The sequence below is a fragment of the Oryctolagus cuniculus genome, chromosome 3 (assembly GCF_964237555.1).
Source record: "Oryctolagus cuniculus chromosome 3, mOryCun1.1, whole genome shotgun sequence".
Classification (NCBI taxonomy): Eukaryota; Metazoa; Chordata; class Mammalia; order Lagomorpha; family Leporidae; genus Oryctolagus; species Oryctolagus cuniculus.
In genome coordinates this window covers 167406273-167431769 of record NC_091434.1, presented here as the reverse complement: position 1 = coordinate 167431769, position 25497 = coordinate 167406273, and the positions used below count along the sequence as shown (strand labels likewise).

Below are 25497 nucleotides of genomic sequence, written 5' to 3'. Positions count from 1 at the left end.
TCGAGTTCCAGCTGCTCCATTTTGATCCAGCTCTCTGCTGTGGCCTGGGAAAGCAGTGGAAGATGGCTGAAGTGCCTGGGACCCTGCATCCACATGGAAGACCCAGAAGAAGCTCCTGGCTCCTGGCTTCAGATCAGCCTAGCTCTAGCTCTGGCCACTGCAACCATTTGGGGAGTGAACCAGAAAATGGAAGACTTTCTTTCTTTCTGTCTCTCTCTCTCTCTCTCTCCCTCCGTCCCTCTCCCCTCCCCGCCATAACTCTCTCAAATAAATAAATAGATAAATATTCTTAAAAAAAAGTTTTACAGTTCATAAAACCAGCTACTGAGAACTAAGATGTTATCAAATTTTTTTTTTTAAAGATTTATTTATTTATTTGAAAGGCAGAGAGAGAGCGAGGTCTTCCATTTGCTGGTTTACTCCCCACTTGGCCGCAATAGCCGGAGCTGCGCAGATCTGAAGCCAGGAGCCAGGAGCTTCTTCCTGGTCTCCCATGCGGGTGCCGGGGCCCAAGGACTTGGGCCATCTTCTACTGCTTTCCCAGGCCACAGCAGAGAGCTGGATCAGAAGTGGAGCAGCCAGGACTTGAACCAGAGCCTATATGGGATGTTGGCACTGCATACAGTGGAATACAGCTATGCCACAGCGCCAGCCCTCAAGTTTTATATTAATGATAAATTCCTTATTGTATTAAACTTGTGCCAATATTTCAGAAATCAGTTCCCACATAAATTTATCAGCTATTATTATCTGAGCAATACTGAGGAAGCATTAGATTTATTTACTTTGTGGGTGACCCTGTGCCTGGCTGGGAGACTGCCTGTCTAGCCCATGCAGGAGGGTAAGAGGGCATGGCACACCATGCCTGACAGCAAAGACCCTGGTCGGGGGCTCAGCACACTGAGACCCACGTATGACTCGACTGCTGCCAGGCGGCAGAAACCCCAGCCACATTTCTCCCACCCCCACTTCCTATTGAGGGACCTTGTGATTGTCAACTAGGTGAATGGCTCCTGGGTGTGGCCCAGACCCATAAGAAGGCTACATGGGCTATGAGAACTTCAAGCTGACTGGAGAAGCGTAGAGCACCAGTACCTGCTTTATCCTATGGAATTAGCGTTGCTACCCTGAGCTAGCTGCTCCCCTTTGCCCGCCCTATACAAGCTTGTGCCTGACTGTGAATAAACGGACACGTTCACTGAAACTGTCTCCGGTGCTGCTTCTCCAAGAACACCGTCCCCCCACCATCCCGACTGTGGGCCTCGCAGGATGAGTCTGCATTACTTTGATTCTCACTTCCTTACAGAGTTTATCAGGCAGTTTTTATACATTCAGGGGCAGGTGTTTAAGTTAAGGCACCCGCCTCCCACATCACAGCACCTAGGTTAGATATTCAGTGGGGGCTCCTGACTCAGGCTTCCTGCTAATTCAGACCATGGTAGGTAGGGGTGATGGCTCAAGCAATTTGGTTCCTGTCACTCATGTGGAGGATCTGGACTGAGTTCCCAGCTCCTGACTTCGGCCCAGCCCAGTCCCGGCCACCGTGAGCACTTGAGGAGTGAACTAGCAGGTGGGAGCTCGCTCACTTGCTTGCACTCTCTTGCTCTGTTTCTCAGTAAGTAAATGAAAGATGTATAATCAGTGAAACTTTAAACTTTCTAAAGGAGAAACTATTCAACGTATAATTTACACAAAATCTTACATAAATGAAAATAAAACTTCATTTCAATAGTTCAAAAAGTTATATGATTCTAATGTATAACTTGATATAAAGCAGAAAGCCTAAGGTTTTCCTCACTTTCTCATTAGGTTGAATATATTACCATGCCTAATAAATTTTCCTATATTAATTTTCTCCTGTGAAAAACTGAGACTACCTCTTGTTTTGTATTTTTTTTTTAAAAAAAGATTATTTGTTTGAAAGGCAGAATTACAGAGAGGCAGAGGCAGAGGCAGAAAGAAAGTCTTCCACCTGCTGGTTCACTCTCCAAATGGCCGCAATGGCTGGAGCTGGGCTGATCTGAAGCCAGGAGCCAGGGGGTGCTTTCCCACGCGGATGCAGGGGCCCAAGGACTTGGCCACCTTCTACTGTGTTCTCAGGCCATAGCAACACAGAGCTGGATAGGAGGAAGAGCAGCCAGGTCTCCATCTGGTGCCTATATGGGATGCTGGCACCGCAGGCGGCAGCTTTACCTGCTGTGCCACAGCATGGCCCTCAGACCACCTCTTTTTATTAATTTCACAAGGGAACTTACAAAAATGACTGAAGTGTCAGTTCTTATAAATATATTCAGAAAAGAAGATGCAAAACTGAAGTGTTTCACTACCACAGCATTCAACAGCTAATCATTCAGAAGCTCCTTGCAAATCTTTTCTCCTTTCTAATAGTGAGGTAGCCTTCACATTCTTACAGTTCATTATCACTAAAACTTTGGTCTTTTCTCCTTTCCTCTACCCAATTACTTACTGTTGCCACTGATTTAGAAAACATTAAAATAAACTCATTTTCAGTATGTCTGCATTTTATATACTAATCACTTAGTTATCCAATACACAATGGTAGTCTGCTTGCTACAACACATATGTCTTCAAAGAAAATTGCCTCAGAAGTGACTGTCAAATAAGAGATTGATGTTCACATAACACAGAATGGACTCACAAGCAATTTTCCCTGCATATCAGTATTTAAGCCTATCAAAATAAAGCCTTCTGAGGCCAGCGTTGTGCTGTAGCGGGTAAAAGAAAGCTGCCAACTGTGATGCTGGAATCCCACATGGGATTCAAATCCCCGCTGTTCCACTTCCAATCCAGCTTCCTGCTTATGGCCTGGGAAAGAAGTGAAAGATGGCCCAAGTATGTGGACATGGGAGATGCGGATGAAGTTCCTTACTCCTGGCTTCAGCCTGGACCAGCACTGGCCGTTACAACCATCTGGGAAGTGAACCAGTGATGGAAGATCTTTCTGTGACTCTTTCACAATAAATAGATAGAAGGGACCGGCGCTGTGGTGTAGCAGGGAAAGCCACTGCCTGCAGTGCCAGCATCCCATATGGGCGCCGGTTTGAGTCCTGGATGCTCTACTTCCGATCCAGTTCTCTGCTATGGCCTGGGAAAGCGGTAGAAGATGGCCCAATTCCTTGGGCCCCTGCACCCGTGTGGAAGACCGGGAAGAAGCTCCTGGTTTTTGATTGGTCCAGCTCTGGCTGTTGCAGCCATTTGGGGGAGTGAACCAGTAGATGGAAGACCTCCCTCCCTCTCTCCCTCCCTCCCTCTCTCTCTCTCTCTCTGCCTCTCCTTCTAACTCTGACTTTCAAATAAATAAATCTTAAAAAAAAATTTTAAAAATGAATAAACAGAAAAGAAAAAGAAATGTTTCTCAAAACAAAACAGAAGACCTTAGCAATACATGGCGACCATAAGAATAAAAGCTCAAAACTACAGAACAGATTAACAGATTAACAAAGGAATAAGATTTCAAGTTTTGATGAAAACAGCTTTTACTAAAAGCAAATGCCCTTAGGGCCAGCGCTGTGATGCAGTAGGTTAATTCTCCTCCTACAGTGCTGGTATCCCATATGGGCGCCAGTTCTAGACCCAGCTCTTCCTATTCAATCCAGCTATCTGGAATGGCCTGAGAAAGCAGTAGAAGATGGTTCAAGTCTTTGGGCCCCTGCATGGGAGATCAGAAAAAGCTCCTGGCTCCTGGCTTTGGATTGGCACAGGTCTGGCCATTTGGGGAGTAAACCAGCCGACGGAAGGCCTCTCTCTCTCTCCCCATCTCACTGTCTATAACTCTCTCTCTCTCAAATAAATACATTCTTAAAAAAAAAAAAAATGCCCTCCAGGATCCAAATCTCAAAGGAAGGATAAACCTCAAGACTGAAGGCTCCAAACTCATTAGGACACTAAATATTCATGTCTTTAAAAATTTACCTGGGGGGGCCGGTGCTGTGGTGTGGCGGGTAAAGCCTCCGCCTTTAGAGCCGGCATCCCACATTGGTGCCAGTTCAAGTCCTGGCTGCTCCTCCTCTGATCCAGCTCTCTGCTATGTCCCAGGAAAGCAGAAGAAGATGACCCAAATCTTTGAGTCCCTGGACTCCCTTGGGAGACCAGGATAAAGCTCCTAGCTCCTGGTTTCAAATTGGCCCAGCTGATGTGGCCAACTGGGGAGTGAACCAACCAGCAGATGGAAGACCTCTCTCTCTCTCTCTCTGTCTCTCTGTAACTCTGCCTTTCAAATAAATAAGTAAATGCTTTAAAAAAAAATTTACCTGGGGCTGGCATTATGGTATGGTGGGTAAAGCCTCCGCCTGCAATGCTGGCATCCATGTTTGTGCTGGTTCCTGTCCTGGCTGCTCCACTTCCAATTAGCTCCCTGCTAATGGCCTGGGAAAATCCATTGAGGATGTCCCAAGTACTTGGGTCCCTGCTACTCACATGGGAAACCTGGAAGAAACTCCTGGTTCCTGCTTTAGGCCTGGCTCAGCCCCAGCCATTACGACCATCTGGGGAATGAACCAGAGGATGGGAGATCTGTCTCTCCCTCTCTCTAACTTTTTCAAATAAATAAATCTTTTAAATAAATGAAAATTTTACCTGTACTAGTATTTATGCTTATGAACAGCTCATCATAAAGTTCCACAGATTTAAACTAGTCTGCCCCCTCTCCACTTTCCTCATCTCTGTTAGGTTTGGTGAGCAATTCTGCAGAACTTGGGGTTTTTTCAGCCACATATGTATGGTATATGACAAAACACCTGTTACTTTCCACAGTATATCCATAAAGCAGTTTATGATCATATTCTGTGTGAAAACTGTCCAACTTTCTGCTATGGCAGAAAAACAAAAAGATTTCAAAGAAAATTTAATGTCATACACTGACTCTTATAAGCAAAGGGATTTATGTCTTCCTTTAAACACCTGCTTTTCAATAACAGAGAACTACGGCACTTGACTTACCTGAGGAAAAATGAAGACTAAGAAAAAGAATAAGCAGCACAATCTACAAGGCTTACCTTTGGTGCTTTTGGGAATGATCTGACTCCATCGTGGCTTATACTCTTGTTGACTGATATACTGATTGAACAAGCCATCTGCAAATATCAAAGAATGAGAAAGAATTACACCTAAACTAGCTCATACTTTCAAGCACACACACACACACACACACACATACACAACTTCAAAATGCAGGAGTCTACTTTAAGAGAACCACCAATTACTAGTATGTCATTAATAAAATAGTATATTTTCAAGAAGTATGAATTACTTCAATTTCATCTGATGCTATTCCAAATACAAAATATAAATAGTAAAGCTATCAGTTGACACAACCACATAAACAAGTTGCTTTAGTTGCAGTTCATATTAAACTTATTTTCCATCAATATTACATATTTTAGATAGATTTAAAGACATGGCTATACTAAATGGATACTGATGTGACATGAACAAAGGGTTTAAGCAGAAACCACCAAGGAAGGAAAATGGAGTCATCTGGGAGGGAAAAAGGAGGGAAATTCAAGGCTGTGAAACAGAACTAGTAGAAAATAAAAAAATAATCAATAAATGTTCTATTTCATTGAGATATATAATTCTATTTCTTTAAAAATCATTTCTGGGCCGGCGCCGCGGCTCACTAGGCTAATCCTCCGCCTAGCGGCGCCGGCACACCGGGTTCTAGTCCCGGTCGGGGCGCCGGATTCTGTCCCGGTTGCCCCTCTTCCAGGCCAGCCCTCTGCTGTGGCCAGGGAGTGCAGTGGAGGATGGCCCAGGTGCTTGGGCCCTGCACCCCATGGGAGACCAGGAAAAGCACCTGGCTCCTGGCTCCTGCCATCGGATCAGCGCGGTGCGCCGGCCGCAGCGCGCCAGCCGCGGCGGCCATTGGAGGGTGAACCAACGGCAAAAGGAAGACCTTTCTCTCTGTCTCTCTCTCTCACTGTCCACTCTGCCTGTCAAAAAAAAAAAAACAAAAAACAAAAAAACAAAAAAACAAAAATCATTTCTGGCACTAATATAAATACAAATGGGAACAGAAATAAACAAGGATGGAAAAATTCATATTTGTATTTAATTCCTTTTTGTGATCTCTCATCACTTTCTTTACTTTAGTTACGAAATTTCTCATCTTTACACCCTTACAGTGGAATGGATTCAGTCCCACTCTCCAGTCTCGCCCCACTGACAGTGCTGTGTGCTGGTGCTTTTTGTCACTGGCACACAAGAGAACTAGAGAAGGGAATGAGAGCACTAAGGACTCTGGTGGGGCCCTCATAGTGCACTTTCAAGAAAAGATAAAACTCATGCTTTAACCTACAAATTCTGTTATTGTATTGTTTTCACAGGGTATAAAACTACACAGACCAAAAGTTCCAGCAGCAGTAATAGAAGTATACTCACTAGTGAATACCAAGTTAGAATCCATGCTGTTCTACTTATTTAATTCTAAAATCTACTCTACAAACTAAGCGTTATTGTCTACATGTAACAGAGCAAGAAATAAATACATATAGAAATTAAGGAACTTTGCCAAAAGCATCCAGCTCTTTGGTAGGGCTGAGACTCAAATCCCACTATGCTTTACTTCAAAATATGTTTCATCAATAAATTATTTTTTTAAAGATGTATTTATTTATTTGAAAGGCAGAGTTTAAAGAGACAGAGGGAAGGAAAGACACAGAGTATATGAACCATTTGCTGTTCACTCCCAAAATGGCTGCAATAGCTGGAACTGGGCCAGTCTGAAGCCAAGAGGTTCATCCAGATCTTCCACATGGGTGCAGGGTCTAAGGACTTGGGCCATCTTCCTCTGCCCTCTCAGGCACATCAGCAAGGAACTGGATTGGAAATGGAGCAGCCAGGACTTGAACTTGCATCATATGGGACAGTGGCTTTATCTGCTATGCCGCATGCCAGGACCCCCATCAATAAATTTTTAATCTATATCTGAAAGAGGAATTCTTACACTAGTTACTACAGTATTTGGAGACTGAACTCCCTACAGACACCAGTTCATCTGGATGAAGCCTTACTCCATGTCCCTCAACAAAGATTAATTTAAGGGACTGGCATTGTGGCTAAATGGGTCAAGCCACTGCCTGTGACACTGGCATCTCAGGCATCCCATACGGGAAACCAGTCTGTGTCCCCACTGCTCCACTTTGGATCTACCTCTCTGCTAAAGGCCTGAAAAAAGCAGTGGGATTGGCTCAAGTGTTTGGAGCCCAGCCACCCTAAGGGGAGACCCAGATGAAGCTCCTGGCTCTGGCCTGGTTCAGTCCTGCCCTTTGCGGTCATCTGGGAAGTGAACCAGCAGATGGAAGATCTCTGTCTCTCCCTCTCTCTGTAACTCTTTCAAATAAATAAATAATTTTTTTAAAAAAAGGTTAATTTAAGAATTATGGAATGCAATTCAGGTTAAAGAAACAGGAATATTCTTGGAGACTTCTAGATAATGTTTCCTAACTTCTTAACTGATCTACAGGGGGAACAAAAATCACTTTTATTCCTCTGGACAATTTCTCTTCTGTATGCAATGCATATATATGCTAAAGCCAATTTGGAGAAATGTAAGAATGAATAAATTCTGTAACAATGATAGAGCAGAGAGTGATCTAAAAAAAAACAACTGAATCACTCAATCAACCAACCATGAAATCCACCTTACCTCTAGACTTCTTAAGTGATAGAATAACATTTCCTTACTTTCTAAGAGTTTTCTTTTACACGCCCTCAAATAGATGTTACTATAACTGTCTTTACTATAAATGCGTCCTCTGAGCCAGATTTCAAGCTCAATAAAGATTTTTCCTTCAGTTACTGAAAGCAAAGACTTATCCAAAGAATATCTAAGTGAAATGGTCTGTTCTTCATGACTTACTCACCAGCGACCAAATAAATTACAGAAATCTCCCTAATTTCTCTTTTCTTGATAATTATGAAGCTCAGTTATAAATAATTCTTTAAGGTTTCCAGTCTTTTCAGTTACTTTCACCAGAAATTCCATGCTATACACTCATCAAATTTTTTTTCTTTGCTTTGGGACTTTTCAAGATTTTTATATAATGAAAGCTCCTTTTTAAATTGACACTCATAAATTGGCATTTACATTTTAATTATTATAGCAAGACAAACAAGTCGCTTGACAACATCCTTTAGTAACAGTGTTTCTATCATCATATAATTTTTACCCCATGGACTTTTTTGTAGATTCTTGCACCATCCAGCCAACTCTGAACAAAATTCTCCTATTGCAAGAGTTGGAAACCTGTTTTTTCCAGATAAAATGTTCTGAGGCTCTTACTAATAGTAATGATAGTAAGAAAAAAAAACCAGAAAATTTAATTCTATAGAAAGAAAATACAGTAATGAAACCTTATTTGGATTTTAAAATGGGACCTAAAATTTAGAAATACTTTTATAAAAATTTAGACATTGAATATAAAATTATTCAATAAGGCAATGACTTTTAAAATATACATTAATTCTACATAACGGCTGAGATGGTAAGAAAGATAGAGAGTAAATGATGGGGGAAATAGAGACGCAAGGAAACTGCAGGACAGTGGGAACCACAAATCACACTTTTAACTGTGAAACCAGGCTAACATTGCCTAGATGTGTCACACTGATTCAATACAAGACATTTAATATATTCCTTACATGTAAAAGTGGGATTTATGAGTTGAGTGGGCCTGACCTTCCTTCTGAATATGTATACATACACACACACACACACACACACACAGATGGAAAAATATAATATTGACAGACATCAGAAAGGTAAAAATGATTTTCTTTGGTTGGCAGGATTAGGATCTCTGTTTTGGATGTGTTCTTTATATTTGTCTATTTTCCTAATTTTTTAGATCAAGCACAACAATTACCAGAAGTAAAACCTAAAACAACTAAATATGTGGAATTATATTCTAAACTTTAGAAGAACTTTGTAACATACTGCTATTAACAATATAAGCTATTTTTATATGTTTTATTACCCTGGAGATATCTATTTCATACCTTACTAGACACATTCACATTTCTACAAGCAGTGCTTTCTACACTGACATTACCTTTTTTAAAAACAATAGAGAGAGCCAACTATGTTCAAAGGCATTTATAATAATATTTATAATAAGGCTTGGAGAAGAAATTACTCTCAAAATGTAAAATATTAAGTACCATAAATCTAAAATATTAGTAATTATAATGGGAAAGGCATGTGGCCTACTGGTTTAGATGCTGGTTAGGACGCCCACAACCGTATCAGAGTGCCTGGGCTCAGTCCCCAGTTCCAGCTCCTGATTCCAGCTTTCTGCTGGACAGACCAGGAGAGGCACGGGGACAGCCCCAGCAGTTAGGTTCCTGTTGTAGACTGAGTCCCCAGCTTCCAGTCTGTTGTGGATAGCTGAGGGGTGCCATCAGACGGGAGCTTTCACTCTCCATCTGTCTCTTTTTGCCTCTCAAAGAAAAAAATTTAAAAAATGAATTAAAGAAAGAGAAAGAGAACTTACCATGATTTTACTTTAGGTAAGATGAAACTAACCTCATGAATAGCTGGTAGTAAAGCATCAGAGATGCTTGGTACATGATAAGAACTCAGAATTCTAAAATCAGGTGGGGGCAGAGCAGCTTCCCCAGCCACATGGCTGACACTTCCTTTGAGGCAGCTACCTTACATTGAAATTGCTCATAAAACTTCTACTTCCAGAACACCACATCCCTAGTTCACAATGGCTGGAATGTTTCTAAGTCTTGTGTCTTATGCTAAGTCATGTTTCTACCAAAGGTAGTCTGGTTTATTTTACAAAGACTAGTCAAGCAAACATTAAAAATTATTGTTTTAAGAACTTTTTAATTTTCCTCTCTCACTTCATTCCATCTGTCTCCACTACTTCAAAGTCACACACTGTCTTTGAGATGTCTTACTCTTCCAGGGAGGCTAATGGGAAACCTTAAGAAAATTATTTAGAGGTAGCATTATTAAACCTGGGATTAAAGATATTTTACCAAAGATGAAAAGAACTGAAACTTTTATGAATACCTACTGAATGCAAAATACTACCTAGGTTAACTGATTTTCTTCTTAAAATAAAAAAATTAATGATCATCAATAATGACAATGATTAATAAATCAAAGTTCTGAAAAGTTGAATAACATACCCAAAGGCTCTACAAAAAGTATAAAGCCCAATTCCAAACTCCATATTCTTTTTTTTTTTTTTTTGGTGACAGGCAGAGTGGACAGTGAGAGAAAGAGACAGAGAGAAAGGTTTTCCTTTTGCCATTGGTTCACCCTCCAATGGCTGCCACGATCGGCGCACCGCGCTGATCTGAAGCCAGGAGCCAGGTGCTTCTCCTGGTCTCCCATGCGGGTGCAGGGCCCAAGGACCTGGGACATCCTCCACTGCCTTCCTGGGCCACAGCAGAGAGCTGGCCTGGAAGAGGGGCAACCGGGACAGGATCCGGTGCCCCGACCAGGACTAGAATCCGGTGTGCCGGCGCCACAGGCGGAGGATTAGCCTATTGAGCCGCGGTGCCAGCCTCCATATTCTTTTAACCTTTTCATATATTGGAAAACACAGATATAGCCATATCACAGGGTACTTTCTTAAATGACAGCTAAAACATTATAATAACAAACAGGATGCATTTTACCTACTCCAGAACACATGAAAAAGAGTAACACTTCGGTAAACAAAACTTACAATCCCAGACTATCTTACTATAATATTAAACAAATCCAATATAATAAAGATAGAAAACTAAAAATTAATTCAAATGTATTATTTATGATTTAAAGAAAAAAACATTTACTCCCTCTTAAATAAAGACCTACTCAGGGCTGGTGCTGTGGGTAGTGTAGTGGATAAAGCTGCCACCTGCAGTGCCGGCATCCCATATGGGTGCCAGTTAGAGTCCTGGCTGCTCCACTTCTGATCCAGCTCTCTGCTATGGCCTCGGAAAGCAGTAGAAGATGGCCCAAGTGCTTGGGCCTCTGCACCCGCCAGGTAGACCCAGAGAAAGTTCGTGGCTCCTGGCTTCAGATCAGTGTAGCTCTGGCTGTTGCGGCTACCTAGGGAGTGAACCAGCAGATGGAAGGACCCCCCCCCCACCTCCCTCTCTGCCTCTACCTTCAAATAAATAAATAAATAAATCTTAAAAAAAAAATCTACTGGCTGCTGTCACTAATGGTTACTTTCTATGCTTCATGTTTCCTCTGGAATACTGTCTGCCATTATCTCAATCCGTATCAATGGAGCTACTCCACATAAACAACAGCTACTTTGGAAAGCTGGCTGTCCCATCAAAACAAAACAAAATAAATCAAACCAGCCTACCTCTGGGGAGTGAACAAGAACATGGAAGATGTGTTTCTCTGCCTTTCAAATAAAATAAGATTTTAATTTTGAAGCAAAAAAGTTCTTGAAATCATGCAGTTTTTCATAACACACACATTCCATGAACTACTTAAAGATCCCTCATAGTACACTTTATTGCCTCTAGTCCAAGAAGCTGGGTACCAATGAATAGTCTCAATCAGAGATGGAGCTGGTTCCAGGAGTGTTTTTAGTAAAGTAAGATTTAGAATCTTCTTTTATACCTTCACAAGGAAAAATGATAATACAAATGTTTATTAAAGGTGTGGTAAATAGTAAATTATCTTTCAAACCCTGTGAGACATGCTAAGAATCTTCATTATTTCATAAAACAAGTTAATTTTTAAGAGATCAAACAGACTTAAGCTTGAAATCTTGAGGTAATCAATAAAAGCACTATACATATACACACACTGACATATATATGTACATACATACATGTACATATGCCAAGCAAATATTTCTTAAATACATTGCTGTCATCACCTCATTTTAGTGCAAAAGAATTTCCTAAATTGTCCAACACCTACAAAGAAAAGTTGATGTATTTGTACCCCAAATAAACTCAACCCATATTCCCTATATTTCTAATTTTGAAATGTATCACTAAAGGTTTTGTTTCGCTACACTTATATGTATTTTATATGATTTAGCAAAAAAACAAAAAACAAACAAACAAAAAAACAAAAAACAAAAACCTAAGCTCTCTATTGAAATAACGACATTTATATCTACAGAAACATAAGTAAACACACAGAATGCAGTATTGGTGTCTATACCTAAAATTCTGTCAAACTTGATTTCTCAAAACAAAAGTTACTTTCCTAGAAATAACTAAAAATACAATTACAGGGGCCAAGCCACTATCTGCAGCACCAGCATCTTACATCTGAGTGCCAGTTCAAATCCCAACAGTTCTGCTTCCAGTCCAGCCACCTGCTCCTGTGCATGGGATGGCAGTGGAAAATGGCCCCACTACTTGGGTCTCAGCCACCCACATGGGAGACCTAGATGGAATTTCAGGCTCCTGGCTTGGGCCTGGCCCAACCCTAGCCACTGGAATCATTTGGAGAGTGAACCAGTGTACAGAAGATCTCTGTCGGGGCTGGTGCTGTGACACAGGTTAATCCTCCACCTGTGCCGCCAGCATCCCATATGGGCGCCAGTTCTAGTCCCAGCTGCTCCTCTTCCAATCCAGCTCTCTGCTATGGCCTGGGAAAGCAGTAGAAGATGGCCCAAGTCCTTGGGTCCCTGCACCCACGTGGGAGACCTGGAAGAAGCGCCTGGCTCCTGGCTCCTGATCGGTGTAGCTCCGGCCGTTGCAGCCATTTAAGGAGTGAACCAACAGAAGGAAGACCTTTCTCTCTGTCTGTAACTCTAACTCTCAAATTTGGAAAAAAAAAAAAAAAAAAAAAGGCAAAATCACGACCGTTAAAAAAAAAAAGATCTCTGGCTTTGTCATTCTGCCTTTCAAATAAATAACTAATTTTTTAAAAATACAATTAAGAGTAAATAACTTGTAAAGCATAAAGTAATTTTTCAACAACACTGAAAAATAAAAATGGTTGGATCAAAAAAAGGTTTTTAAAATATTTGTATTCATTTTAGCGGTTTGTTCAAATTCTGGAGAAAAAATGCATGAATTACACCAGTTTAACAATACAATAACCAGTATTGGGAAATTGAACAAGTAAATATTTACTAGGACAATAAAGCACAGTGGTAAAAGAGTTAAAAGAGAATGGATTTTGGTGTTTGAGTGCCTGATTCAAATCTTACCTCTTTAATTTCCTAGCTATGCTGTCCAAAATTAATCAATCATTCTAATATATGAAATGGAGTTGAAGTGAATAATTATAAAAGAGAAATAATTAGAGAAGGAAATGTAACAAACAAAAGCGTGAATGAGCAGGAATTATGGAAAGAAACCATGTTTCAGAAAGCAGTCTGGAAGGTGGGGGTGTCTCGGCAAAGCTGAGAGACAAAGTCCAGAGGGAAAAGAAACATCTAAGAGGAAATTCTGCTGTTCTGAACACAGCTGTGGTTCCTGACTCACAAGAAGCTTCTTAAAATGGTTAGGAAAAACCTACCTCACTCAAAGATTAGTAATACCCAAGAAGACTACTTATATCAAGATAGAAAAAGTTAAAAGAAAAGTGGCAAATGAATCTGATACAAAGATAGTCACACAATAAATAAAAATGGACAAATACATTTCCATAAATATAAAAAATTAAGTAACTAATTCTCTAATATTAAACATGAGCAAAGAATAGACATAATTAGTTGGGAAGTACTGATATAAAAGTGGCAAAGATATGGTAAGACAACTGGAAATACTGAAAGAGGCTCAAAAAAATGAAAATATCACAGAAATGAAAGCCAACTGTAAGAAGAGAAGACACAGAAATGGAAATAGGATAAGCGCCAGTGTTGTGCTCTAGCGGTTAAAGCTACCACCTGGGATCCCATATGGGCCGTTTGGAGTCTGGGCTGCTCCACTTCTGATCCAACTCCCAGCTAATGGCCTGGGAAAAGCAGCAGAATATGGCCCAAGTGTTTGGGCCCCTGCCACATACGTGGGAGACTCAGATGAAGCTCCTGACTCCTGGCTTTGGCCTGGACCTGCCCTGGCTGTGGCAGCCATCTGGGGAGTCAATCAGCAGATGAAGATCATTCTCTTCTCCTGCCCTCTCTGTAATTCTGACTTTCCAATAAATAAACAAAACTTTTTTAAAAATAAATACGGGGAAAAGGATTGAAAGCATGAAAGATTAATCAGATATGTGCAGTCAGAAAGGATAAATGAGAAAGTGAATGACAGACAATGACAACATGCATTTAATTGAAAGAAAACCAAAGCAGGCTAGTTAACAGGCCTACCACATTGCTTAGCACTGTACCTGCAGACAGCTCTGTTATTATAACTACAAAACAACCTGAAACAACAGAGGGAAAAGAGAGATAACATTCAAAGAATTAGTATTTTAAAATGACAGCAAAATCATTAACAGCAACAATGGAGGCTGTCTAACAGTAGATGTTCAAAGTGTATTTAAAAAAAATAATTGTCAAGCTACAATTCTACATCCAGAAAAATATTCCTTTATAAAAGAGACAAAATTTTCAGGCAAACAAAAACAGAGTTGACTTGTGTGAAAAGAAGCCTTAAAGGATGTCCTTAAGGTATAAGGAATGCAATCCTAAATATAAGATTAGACAAAAATGGTAATTATAAGAAACTGTTTGGATAAAACTGATGTACACTGTGTAAAAAAAGAATAGCAATATTTTAAAGGGTCTTCAAATGTGGTATCAAAATAAATTACAACAGAATATAAGTTAGAAGGTGAATAAATGAATTCAAAGTCTACTAAATTCCAGCATGTGAAAAAGGAAAAGCACTGGTCAATTCTGTTAACTATATAGACTTGTTCTAATTTCTACTAAACTAACCACAAATACATTAAACATAAAGAATCACTATCAGACAAATAGAAAGGAACAAAACAAGAAGATCAGAAGTTTTTTAAAAACAGGATGGTGCAGGGGGGTGGCAGATATGCAGCCTTCAGCTAAGACTCCAGTTAAGATGCTCACGTCTCCCATCAGTGCCTGAGTTCAGTAGCTACCAGCTCCCAATTCCCTTCCTGTAGTGTGCATACCCTGAGAGGCAGAGGCAATGGCTCAAGTAGTTACTCCTACCATCCACATGGGAGCCCTGAATTGGGCTCCTGGTGCACATCTTCAGCCCTGGTGAAGCCCCAGCCATGGCTGGCCTTGGGGAGTAAACTAGCGGATGGGAGCTAGCTAGTTTGCTCACTCTCTGCCTCTCAAGAAAATTTTTAAAAAATTAAAAAAAAAAAATGGTAACTCAGCTTCAGCATTGTGGCATAGTAGGCTAAGCCTCCGCCTGCAGCACCAGCATCCCATACAGCCAGAAGTTCATGTCCTGGCTGCTCCTCTTCTGATCTAGCTTTCTGCTTATAGCCTAGGAAAGCAGAAGATGGCCCAAGTACTTGGGCCCCTGCACCCACGTGGGAGACCCAGAAGAAGCTCCTCACTCCTGCTTCAGATTGGCTCAGCTCCAGACATTGCTGCCATGTGGGGAGTGAACCAGCAGATGGAAAACCTCTCTGTGTCTCTCCCTCTATCTAGCAAACTACAAATAGAAACTTCCTTAATCTAGCTGGCGCTGCAGCTCACTAGACTAAGCCTTTGCCTGTGGTGCCGGCACCCCAGGTTCTAGTCCCGGTTAGGGCGCCGGTTCTGTCCTGGTTGCTCCTCTTCCAGTCCAGCTCTCTGCTGTGGCCCGGGAGGGCAGTGGAGGATGGCCCAAGTGCTTGGGCCCTGCACCCGCACGGGAGACCAGGAGGAAGCACCTGGCTCCTGGCTTCGGATCGGCGCAGTGCGCCAGCCGTAGCAGCCACTTGGGGGGTGAACCAATGGAAGGAAGACCTTTCTCTCTGTTTCTCTCTAACTCTGCCTGTAAAAAAAAAGAAAGAAAGAAAGAAAAACTTCCTTAATCTGAAAGAAGACATATGCCAAACCTTGAAGCTACCATCATATTTAATTCATGAAGACCTAACTGCTTTACAAAACACAGAGACACCTACTCTCACCACTTTTACTCTGCATTCTACTGAAGCTTCTTTCCATAAAACAAGAAAAGCAAAGATGAATCACGAAACTTGGACCAGAAGTGGGGGTGCTGTGGTGCAGAAGGCTAAATTACTGTCTGCCACACCCACATCAAATATCAGGCTGCCGGTTCAAGTCCTGGCTACCGTGCTTCAACGCAGCTTCCTGCTGACGCATCCTGGGAGGTAGCTGTGACGCCAAGTGCTTGGGCCCCTGCCACTCACATGGGAAACCAAAAGAAGTGCAGGCTTCTTGTTTCACCTGGTCCAGCCTTGGCTGTTGCAGGCATTTAGGGAGTGAACCGGTAGATGAAAGATCTCTCTCTCTCTCTCGATCTCTGTCACTCTGCCTTTCAAGTAGATGAAAATAAATAAACATGGAAAAAATAAATAAAAAGATTGGACCAGAAAACATAAAACTGTATTTAAAAGCAGATGACATGACTAAAACTCCAAGGATTCTAGGGGCCAGTGCTGTGGCATGGAGGGTTAAGTCTCTGCCTGATGTCCCAACATCCAAGAGTGATGCCGGTTCAAGTCCTGCCTGCTTCACTTCAGAACCAGCTCCCGGCTCATGTGCTTCGGGAAGCAGTGGAAGATGTTCACCTACTTGAATCCCTACTCCAACGTGGAAAACCCAGAAGAAGCTCCTGGCTCCTGGGTTCAGCCTGGCCCAGCTCCAGCCATTTCAGCCATTTGGAGAGCAAAAGAGTGGATAAAAGATCGATATCTCTCCCCTCTGCCTTCAAATAAATAAATCTTTAAAAAAAAAAAAACTCCATGGATTAAAAAAGCAGCTACTTATAATAACAGAAAATATAATGTGATAAATTTGACAAAGCATGTGACAGAACCTAGCCACAAAAACTGTAAGATATTCCCATGATAAATTTGAAAAGAACTAAACAATACCATGTTCACAAGTGAAATACCCAATATTGTTGATCTCAACTCTTGTCTAATTGATCTAGAGATTTATTGCAAACTAAATAAAACCTTCACAGGATTTTTTTTTCTTTTTAGAAACTGACAGATTCTAAAATTCATACACAGAGCTTGGCATTGTGGCACAGCAGGTTAAGCTGCCACCTGCAATGCCAGCATCCCACACAGGTACCAGTTCCAGTTCTAGCTGCCCCACTTCCAGTCTAGCTCCCTGCTCACGTGCCTGGGAAGGCAGCAGAAGATGGCCCAAGTGCTTGGGTCCTTCATACCCATGTGGGAGACGTGGATGGAGTTCCAGGCTCCTGGCTTTCACCTGGCCCAGCCCTGCCCATTGAGGAACATTTGAAGAGTGAACTAATGGATGGAAGACAGCTATCTCTCTCTCTCTCTCTCTCTTCCCTCCCCCATACCCTTTATTTCTGCTTCAAATAAATAAATCTTTATAAAATGAATAAAATTCATATGGAATTCACAGGACTCAAACTACCCAAAAATAATTCTGAAATAAAGTTAGAAAACTTGTATTAACTTGATCTTAAAGAGTTAGCAAAAAGTAAGCAAACAAGACAGTGGGACGTTAGTAAAACAACAGACAAAAGAACACAGAAAGTCTAGAAAGTACAGCACATATCTATGATAAGTTGATTCTTGACTAAGATGTCAAAACAAGCAATAGAAAAAGGCTAGTATTCTTTTTTTAAAAAGTTTTATTTATTTATTTGAAAAGCAGAGTTACAGAGAGGCAGAAGCAGAGAGAGAGAGAGAGAGAGAGAGAGAGAGAATGAATGAATGAATATCTTCCATCTGCTGGTTTACTCCCCAGATGGCCACAATGGCTGGAACTGTGCCAATCAGAAGCAAGGAGCCAGATGCTTCTTCTGGGTCTCCCACATGGGTGCAGGGGCCTAAGCACTTGGGACATTTTCTACTGCTTTCCCAGGCCACAGCAGAGAGTTGGATCAGAAGTGAAGCAGCCGGTACCTCAGGCAGTGGCTTTACCCGCTATGCCACAGCGCTGGCCCCAAGGATATTATTCTTAATAAGGTACTAAAAAAAACCTGAAAACCATATGCAAAAATCTCAGTTCCAAACCTGGAACCATATATAAAAATTAACTCAAAATTAATCATACACTTAAGTAAACATATTAAACTATAAAACCTTCAGAAGAAAACAAAGAGTCGTTATGACCTCTGGCTAGATAAGGATTTCTTAGATCCAATAACAAAAATTATGATCCAAAAATGATATACTGGATAAACTGAGCTTTACCAAAATTTAAAGCTTCTGATGTTCAAAAGATACAGCAAGAGAATGAAAAGGCAAGTAACAGAGAATATATTTTTATATCACGTATCTGATAAAGGACCTGAATCCAGAATTTTTTTTTTCTTTGACAGGCAGAGTCAGACAGTGAAAGAGAGACAGAGAGAAAGGTCTTCCTTTTCTGTTGGTTCACCCCGCAAATGGCCACTACGGCCAGCCCACTGCTCCCAGCGCACTGCACCGGTCCAAAGCCAGGAGCCAGGTGCTTCCTCCTGGTCTCCCATGTGGGCGCAGGGGCCAAGCACTTGGGCCATCCTCCGCTGCCTTCCCGGGCCACAGCAGAGAGCTGGACAGGAAGAGGAGCAACTGGGACAGAATCTGGCGCCCCAACTGGGACTAGAACCTGGGGTGCCAGTGCTGCAGGCAGAGGATTAGCCAAGTGAGCTGCAGTGCTGGCCTCAATCCAGAATTTATACAGAATTTTCAAAATGTAAAATCACAGGAAAACAGCCCAATTTAAAGTTGAAAAAGGATCTGGATAATTCATCACCAAGGACAGAGATGGCAAAAAAGAATATGTAAATATGTAAAACATAGTTATTAGGGAAATGCAAATGAAAACCACGAGATACTGTCCATCTTCTAGAATGGCTACTTTTTAAGATTTATTTTATTTGAAAGGTGGAGAGAGAAAGACAAACAGAAACAGCACACTCTTCAATCCACTGACTTATTCCCCATATGCCTGTTAACAGGCAGCACTAGGCAAGTCAAAGCCATAAACCTGGAAATCTATCCATGTTTCTCGCGCAAATGGCAGAAACTCAAGGACTTAGTCATCAATTGCTGTCTCCAAGTACGTTAGCAAAAAGTGAACTGGAAATGCAGAGTAGCCAGGGTTCAAACCAGGAACTCAGATAAGGGATGCAGGTGTCCCAAGCAATGGCTTAACCTGCTGCGCTGCAAGGCCTTCCCCTAAAATGGGTAATACTGGAACTGACTGACCTTACTGAATATTGGCAAAAATATGGGGCATTTCATACACTACTAGTACAAATATAAAACAGGACAGAGGCCAGCGCTGTGGTATAGGGGACTAGCCTCTGCCTGTGGTGCCGGCATCTCATATGGGTGCTGGTTCTAGTCCTAGCTGCCCCTCTTCTGATCCAGCTCTCTGCTATGGCCCGGGAAAGCAGTAGAAGATGGCCCAAGTGCTTGGGCCCCTGCACCTGCATGAGAGACCCGGAGGAAGCTCCTGACTTCAGATCCAACCATTGTGGCCATTTGGGGGGTGAACCAGCGGATGGAAAACCCTCTCCCTCTGTCTCTCCCTCTCTCTGTCTGCATCTCTACCTCTCAAATAAATAAATAAAATATTTTAAAAACAAAAATAAAAAAACAGGACAAAGTTGGAGTACTGGCAGCTTCTTAAAAAGTTAAACATGTATACACACATAAGGGGTCATCAAAATTATGCATGGATTTAAAAATTTTTATACCAAAATAAGCATCTTTTACTTCCATGTTATTTATAATTTAGAAAATTTTCCAATTTAAAAAAAAACTTATTTATTTTCATTTTATTTGAAAGGCAGAGAGATACACAGAGAGATCCTCCATGCACTTGTTCACTCCTCAAGTACCTGCAACACCCAGTGCTGGGTCAGGCCAAAGTCAGGAGCTGGGAACTCAATCTTGGTCTCTTATGTGAATGACAGGGCTCAACTACTCGAGCCATCACTCCCAGGGTAATAAACAAGTGGGAAGCTAGAACTGAAAGCAGAACTAGGACTCAAAACTGCGACACAGGATGTGGGCATCCCAAACACTGCACCAAATGCCCCCTTCCCGGTGATTACTTTGCCCATCATCACTGGATTCTACATTGCAGAGAAGTAGCAGCAATTACTGATTCATGACTCGCCTCTCATGAAATTAAATGTCTCTAGGCAAATAGGAAGCATATTAGAGAAATAAATACAGCCTGATGCTTTTAAATACAGCTCAAACTTGAAAATCATATTAGTACACATACTAAATATACCAAAAGCAGTTTTTGTTCCCTCTATTATTACAATCTTGATAGAAGATGTTTTTGATTCTTCAGATTTTCCAATTTAGCAAGCTGGAACTTCTTGTCCTTTTCTGCTATGTTTTCAGTAGAGCAGAAGCCAAAAAACTCTGCACTATTTACTTCCTTATTTGTCCAACAAATCATCAGTGAAGTCAGTAGCAAACTCAACTCTGGAAGGAATGTTTATTAACTATCAGTATTCCAAACCAGTGAGAAGAACGCCCATAGTAATGTGTACACATATACACACACACGTGCATGCTTTAAGTTCAAGAATAGAGTACTAACAATTTCCCTAAACTTGGTTCCCTTCTAGAACCAGAAGGATAAGTTAAGTTTCTGTACTAATAAAAGTTGTACACATTTTTAGCAGCTTCTCTTAACTGAGTATACAGTACTAAAGAAATCACCTTAAAATGTAACTCTTTACCCTAATAATTACATAAAGCTGCAACATGGTAGTGGTGGTTCTTGTACTTTTCCTTAACAAAATGATACCAAATCACTTAAATATTTGAAACAAACATAATATTACTTATGCCTCCCTTATCCTCTCAGGTTAAAAAAATATAGAATTCACTCTTAGAAATGACATACATATATACTTCCACTGGTGGCATTTTTTTAATGTTTTGATAAGAGATTAATTATCAAATGCTCTGAAAGTATACTCCTTTCGAGACACATCAATCGTTTTTACTTCCAAGCATCATCAAGTGAGTAAGTAGTAATAATGGATAAGACTTAGAGGTACGTTTGTCACTACATTTAATTAAACAGAGCTGCAAGCAACTCATTTCAACCTAATTTAAATCGATAAACTCAAAGAAGGCAATAAGGGCTCTGTTTTCTTTAGTTGTAAAATATTCACCACAGTATCTGATAAAAATGCGTATCTAATAATACTGGAGGACAGTAACAGCAATCATATTAAAATATATGGAAGCAAAGCACTGAAATAATTTCTTTCTATAAAAAAGACACATGGGGTAGGCACCTGGTTAGGTGGTTAGGATGCCATTTGGAAGGCCCACATCCCACCCTGAGTGCCTGCGTGTCAGTCAGTCCGGGCTCACCTCCTGATCCCACCCTGGAGTGCCTGTGTGTCAGTCAGTCCGGGCTCACCTCCTGATCCCACCCTGGAGTGCCTTCGTGTCAGTCAGTCCGGGCCTGCCTCCTGATTCTGGCTCCTTGCCAGTATGGTCTCTGGGAGGCAGCAGTGATGGCTCAAATACTCAGGTCGAAGCTACCCATGCAGGAAACCTGAACTGAGGTCCTGGCTCCTGGCTTCAGCCTGGCCAAAATGTGGGTATTTGAGGCGTAAGTCAGCAGGTGGGTACTGTCTACCTCTCAAATAATTTTTTTTTTTTTTAATAGATAACCAATTTCAATTCCACAAGTTTTACACTGAGCACCTTTCCTACTCTTTAATACTATGAAACTTAATTTGGAAGACATAAAAATTAAAGGTACTCTATAAGACAGAACAGAGTCCTTTTTTATTTTAAATAACAAACATGCTAGAACTTGAATATAGAAATGGGTATCATCCTTCAAAGCATTTGGGAGATTATTTACATGTTCAAATATCCACAGTTCTTTCAAAGCCAGAAATTCAGTAATTATATAACATTCATACCACACAGATGCTATTTTCAATATAAATCTCTTCATTTATTGTAACTGTATAATACTAGTAACATTTTTTTCTTTTTACTATCCAACTTTTTCTACTCAAAATTACACTGATAAAGGAGTATTGGCTATTGACAAAAATTCATACAGGAACAGGTCACTAATACTAAAATAAGACCAAATAATGTTTTTTAATATGGTTTAAAGCTAGCTAATATTATCATGCTTAAAGGCCTGGGTTCCTAAAATGACAACTGAAATTTAGATATGTGAGTCCGAGCAATTTTTTTAAAGTCCCATTACAATATAGGCCTATGTTACATGAAAGAATTCCCCAAATCAAAAATAGGGAAAAAAACTAATACAGTAATAAACAGCATAAACCTATATTCTTTTCGAAAAAGTTTCCCTTATATATTTATAATTATACGCTACAAATTAATCTAAGTTTCATACCATTCACAGCTTTTTCAATCAATTCTTCGCAAGCATCAAAGTCACCCTTCAACACCAGTTTGTCATGCAGATCTGTTAACATGGGATGTTCCAGTGCAATCTTGGTTTTCTTTTGCAGCGATTCAAAAGCTTCTGTATAGTTGTGTTGCCTGAAGTGCTTCAGACAAAGGCGAATGGCTTCCTGTTCACGGTACTACTAGAACACAAGACAAGCAAGAACAGACACACTTGCTTAGTTGTTTCTGCAGGAAATAACAGCAGTGAAAAATCTAACCTAAACCAGCAAACCTTCACTATTTGACAAGTATTGTACTAACCCTATTTATTAGGGATCATTACTTCCATCTTTCAAAGAGCAAAATTGAAGCTCAGACCAATGTAATAACTTGCCAAGGACAAAGAATATGCTAACAAAACATTTAAAGTGAGACTTAATTCAAGAGCAAGAACTCATTATTATATCTTATTATTAAGATATCTTCATGGTATCCACTAATCACATTGCAATCCAAGTACTGAAAACACAGAAATGATGAATTATATTATACTTTTTGTTCTTGGTTCATAATAATAAGCTATTACTTGAATGACAAGAATTACCAAATATACAGATATCCCAAACTTGCAAACAGATTTCATGACTCAATAATCTGCAGGACTAAATTTTATCATTTTCACACTGGATTGTCTTATCTATTAAATAGCTATAAAGTACACATCTCAATAAATAGGAACTCCAACAAAGGCCACTCAGTTAACTAAGTGTTATCCCTAGCAAAATGAATGGCAAAAACACAAGCTCATAGAAAGATTTTTTTCAAAACACATCAACTTCAAGAAACTGTCTGGGAATACCTCAAATTTTCTAAATTACATCACTGTACAGTTAAAAGTAAAAAATTTAAAACAATTACTAAAAGAGATGGCACAGAAGACTGAATGACAATCAAATAATCATGATTTACCCATAGGCATTACCCATGACAAATCAGGAAAATAAAATAACATCTTCAGGAAGGGCTCGGCACTGTGGCATAGTGGGTTAAGCTGTAATCTGTGGTACTGGCAATCCCATGTGGGTGCTGGTTCGAGTTCCAGCTGCTTTGCTTCTGATCCAGCTCCCTGCTAATGTGCCTGGGAAAGCAGCAGAGGATGGCCCAACTCCTTGGGCCCCTGGACCCACATGGGAGATGCTAAAGAAGCTCCTGGTTTCAGCTTGGCCCAGCCCCTACTGTTGATGCCATTTAGGGAGTGAACCAGCAGATGAAAGACCTTTCTCTTTGTCTCTTCTCTTCTCTCTCTCAACTCTTTCAAATTAACAAATATTTTAAAAATAAAAATAAATGTTTAGGATAATTTACAAGGCTTGAAACACAAACCAATTTACATTGGCTCACTTTTTGACTAATAAAAATATATTAAATGTCAATTATTTCTAATTTGAAAAAAAATATTTATTTGAAAGACAGAGATCTTCCATCTACTGTTTCAATCCCAAATGCCCACAACAGCCAGGACAGGGACAGGACAAAATCAGGATCCTGGAACTCAGTCCAGATCTCTTACATAGATGGCAGGGACCCACCTACTTGAGCAAACACTGCTGTGTTTGAGGTCAGGCAGCCCCATACAGGATGCAGACATCACAAACAGCAACCACAGCTGCATCAAATGTCTGTTACACAAACTTAACCAAGATTTTACCTCCTCTCATAATGACTTTATAGCTATACCAATTTTACATTAATAGTTGCATATTCTTGACTTCTAAAAATAATTTATTACAACTATGTGGTAGTATATAATAAATAACAATGCCTTTGATCATGTTAACTTAAGGAGTCTCAATCTATATGGACAACTTAAATTTTCTATTAGGCTACAAAACTATCCCAGCATGACCTATGATCAACATATTTTAATCAACATAGAGAGGTTTAAAAATTTTTATCAAATCGATGTAATAATACAGTGGCAGACTGTGGAGCCAGACTGTCTGTACTGAATGTCCGGCTCAAGCACCTTAGAACTAGGTGACCATAGGCAAAATATTCAACCTCTCTTTGCTCCATTTCCTCTTATGGAAAATAACGGATTATAATTGTGCCTATCTCATATACTAATAATGATTAAATGAGTTGGTAAGATTGCTTAGAATCTGGCTGACTGTGATAGCTTAATAAATATTTGATCAAACATTTTAATTTCATTATAATTCACAATCTTTTAAGTTACTCGCAACAAAGGCACATTTCTCACTGTACAGGCATTAAAATCAAGATCTTAAAATGCAGTCCTACCTTGCTATACCAGTTGAGACAGGGTTGTACTACATCAGGATCATCAATGCCACTAAGTTCAACATACCAGATGCTAAAGTTAAAGCTGGGTCCCCAGGATAAGAGCGGAACTTTAAGGAAGAGGGAAAAAAAAATATAGTTCAAATAAAATTTTAGCAAAGTAAAATCATTACATAAGCCCATCAGAATTCATTCAACAAATTTTCTAAGCCATCTTCTAAATGCCTAGTACTGGATGTTAAGCCTACAATAGTAAAAAAGAAACATGTGGCTGAGGCCAGCATGAGTTTTCCTTAGTTAATGAAAACACCATAAGACAAACTTAACAGTGGTCATGTATCTAGCCCCAAAAATAACCAAAATGAAGTGACTAAATAGGTAAAATTTACAAAACCTACAAGTAGCCAATATTCTATAGTTTGAATATCAGAGTACAGAAAGAGGTTGAAAGTTCAATTATTTATCAGTGTTATAAACTTGCAAACAAAACCAGAAGAAAAAGGCTCATCTTAGCTATGAATAAATATTCAAATCAAAAGGGGAAAAGTTCCCAAAAAATTCTACCAAGTTTTTACTGTAATGAAATAGACTTCATTTTAGGAATGAGAGGATGGTTCAGTAAATAGGAGCTATATTAATATAACCTATCATCTTCACAAAAATAAAAAACCATGCTTGATTACTTCAATAGATACTAAAAAAATTAAACATATGCTCCATTGACTATTATTTTTTAAAAGATTTAATGCAGGGGGCCAGCACTGTGATACAGTGGGTCCCGGTTAGAGTCCTGGCTGTTCCTC

General features: G+C 40.2%; 1 protein-coding gene across 10 annotated transcripts in view; it reads right to left on the bottom strand.

Annotated features, from left to right (window-relative positions):
- MKLN1 (muskelin 1) overlaps positions 1 to 25497 on the bottom strand; it is a 365877-nt gene that overhangs the window by 83944 nt on the left and 256436 nt on the right. For 9 of the 10 annotated variants that reach the window (XM_070071320.1, XM_070071319.1, XM_070071316.1 and 6 more), the window contains 3 exons: positions 24695 to 24804; positions 22395 to 22587; positions 5016 to 5093 (listed from right to left, as the gene is read on the bottom strand). In XM_070071320.1, the coding sequence (XP_069927421.1) occupies positions 5016 to 5093; positions 22395 to 22587; positions 24695 to 24804 (381 nt within the window). Of the gene's footprint in view, positions 1 to 5015; positions 5094 to 22394; positions 22591 to 24694; positions 24805 to 25497 lie in introns of those variants that run through there. The other variant, XM_051849789.2, reaches the window with a different exon arrangement.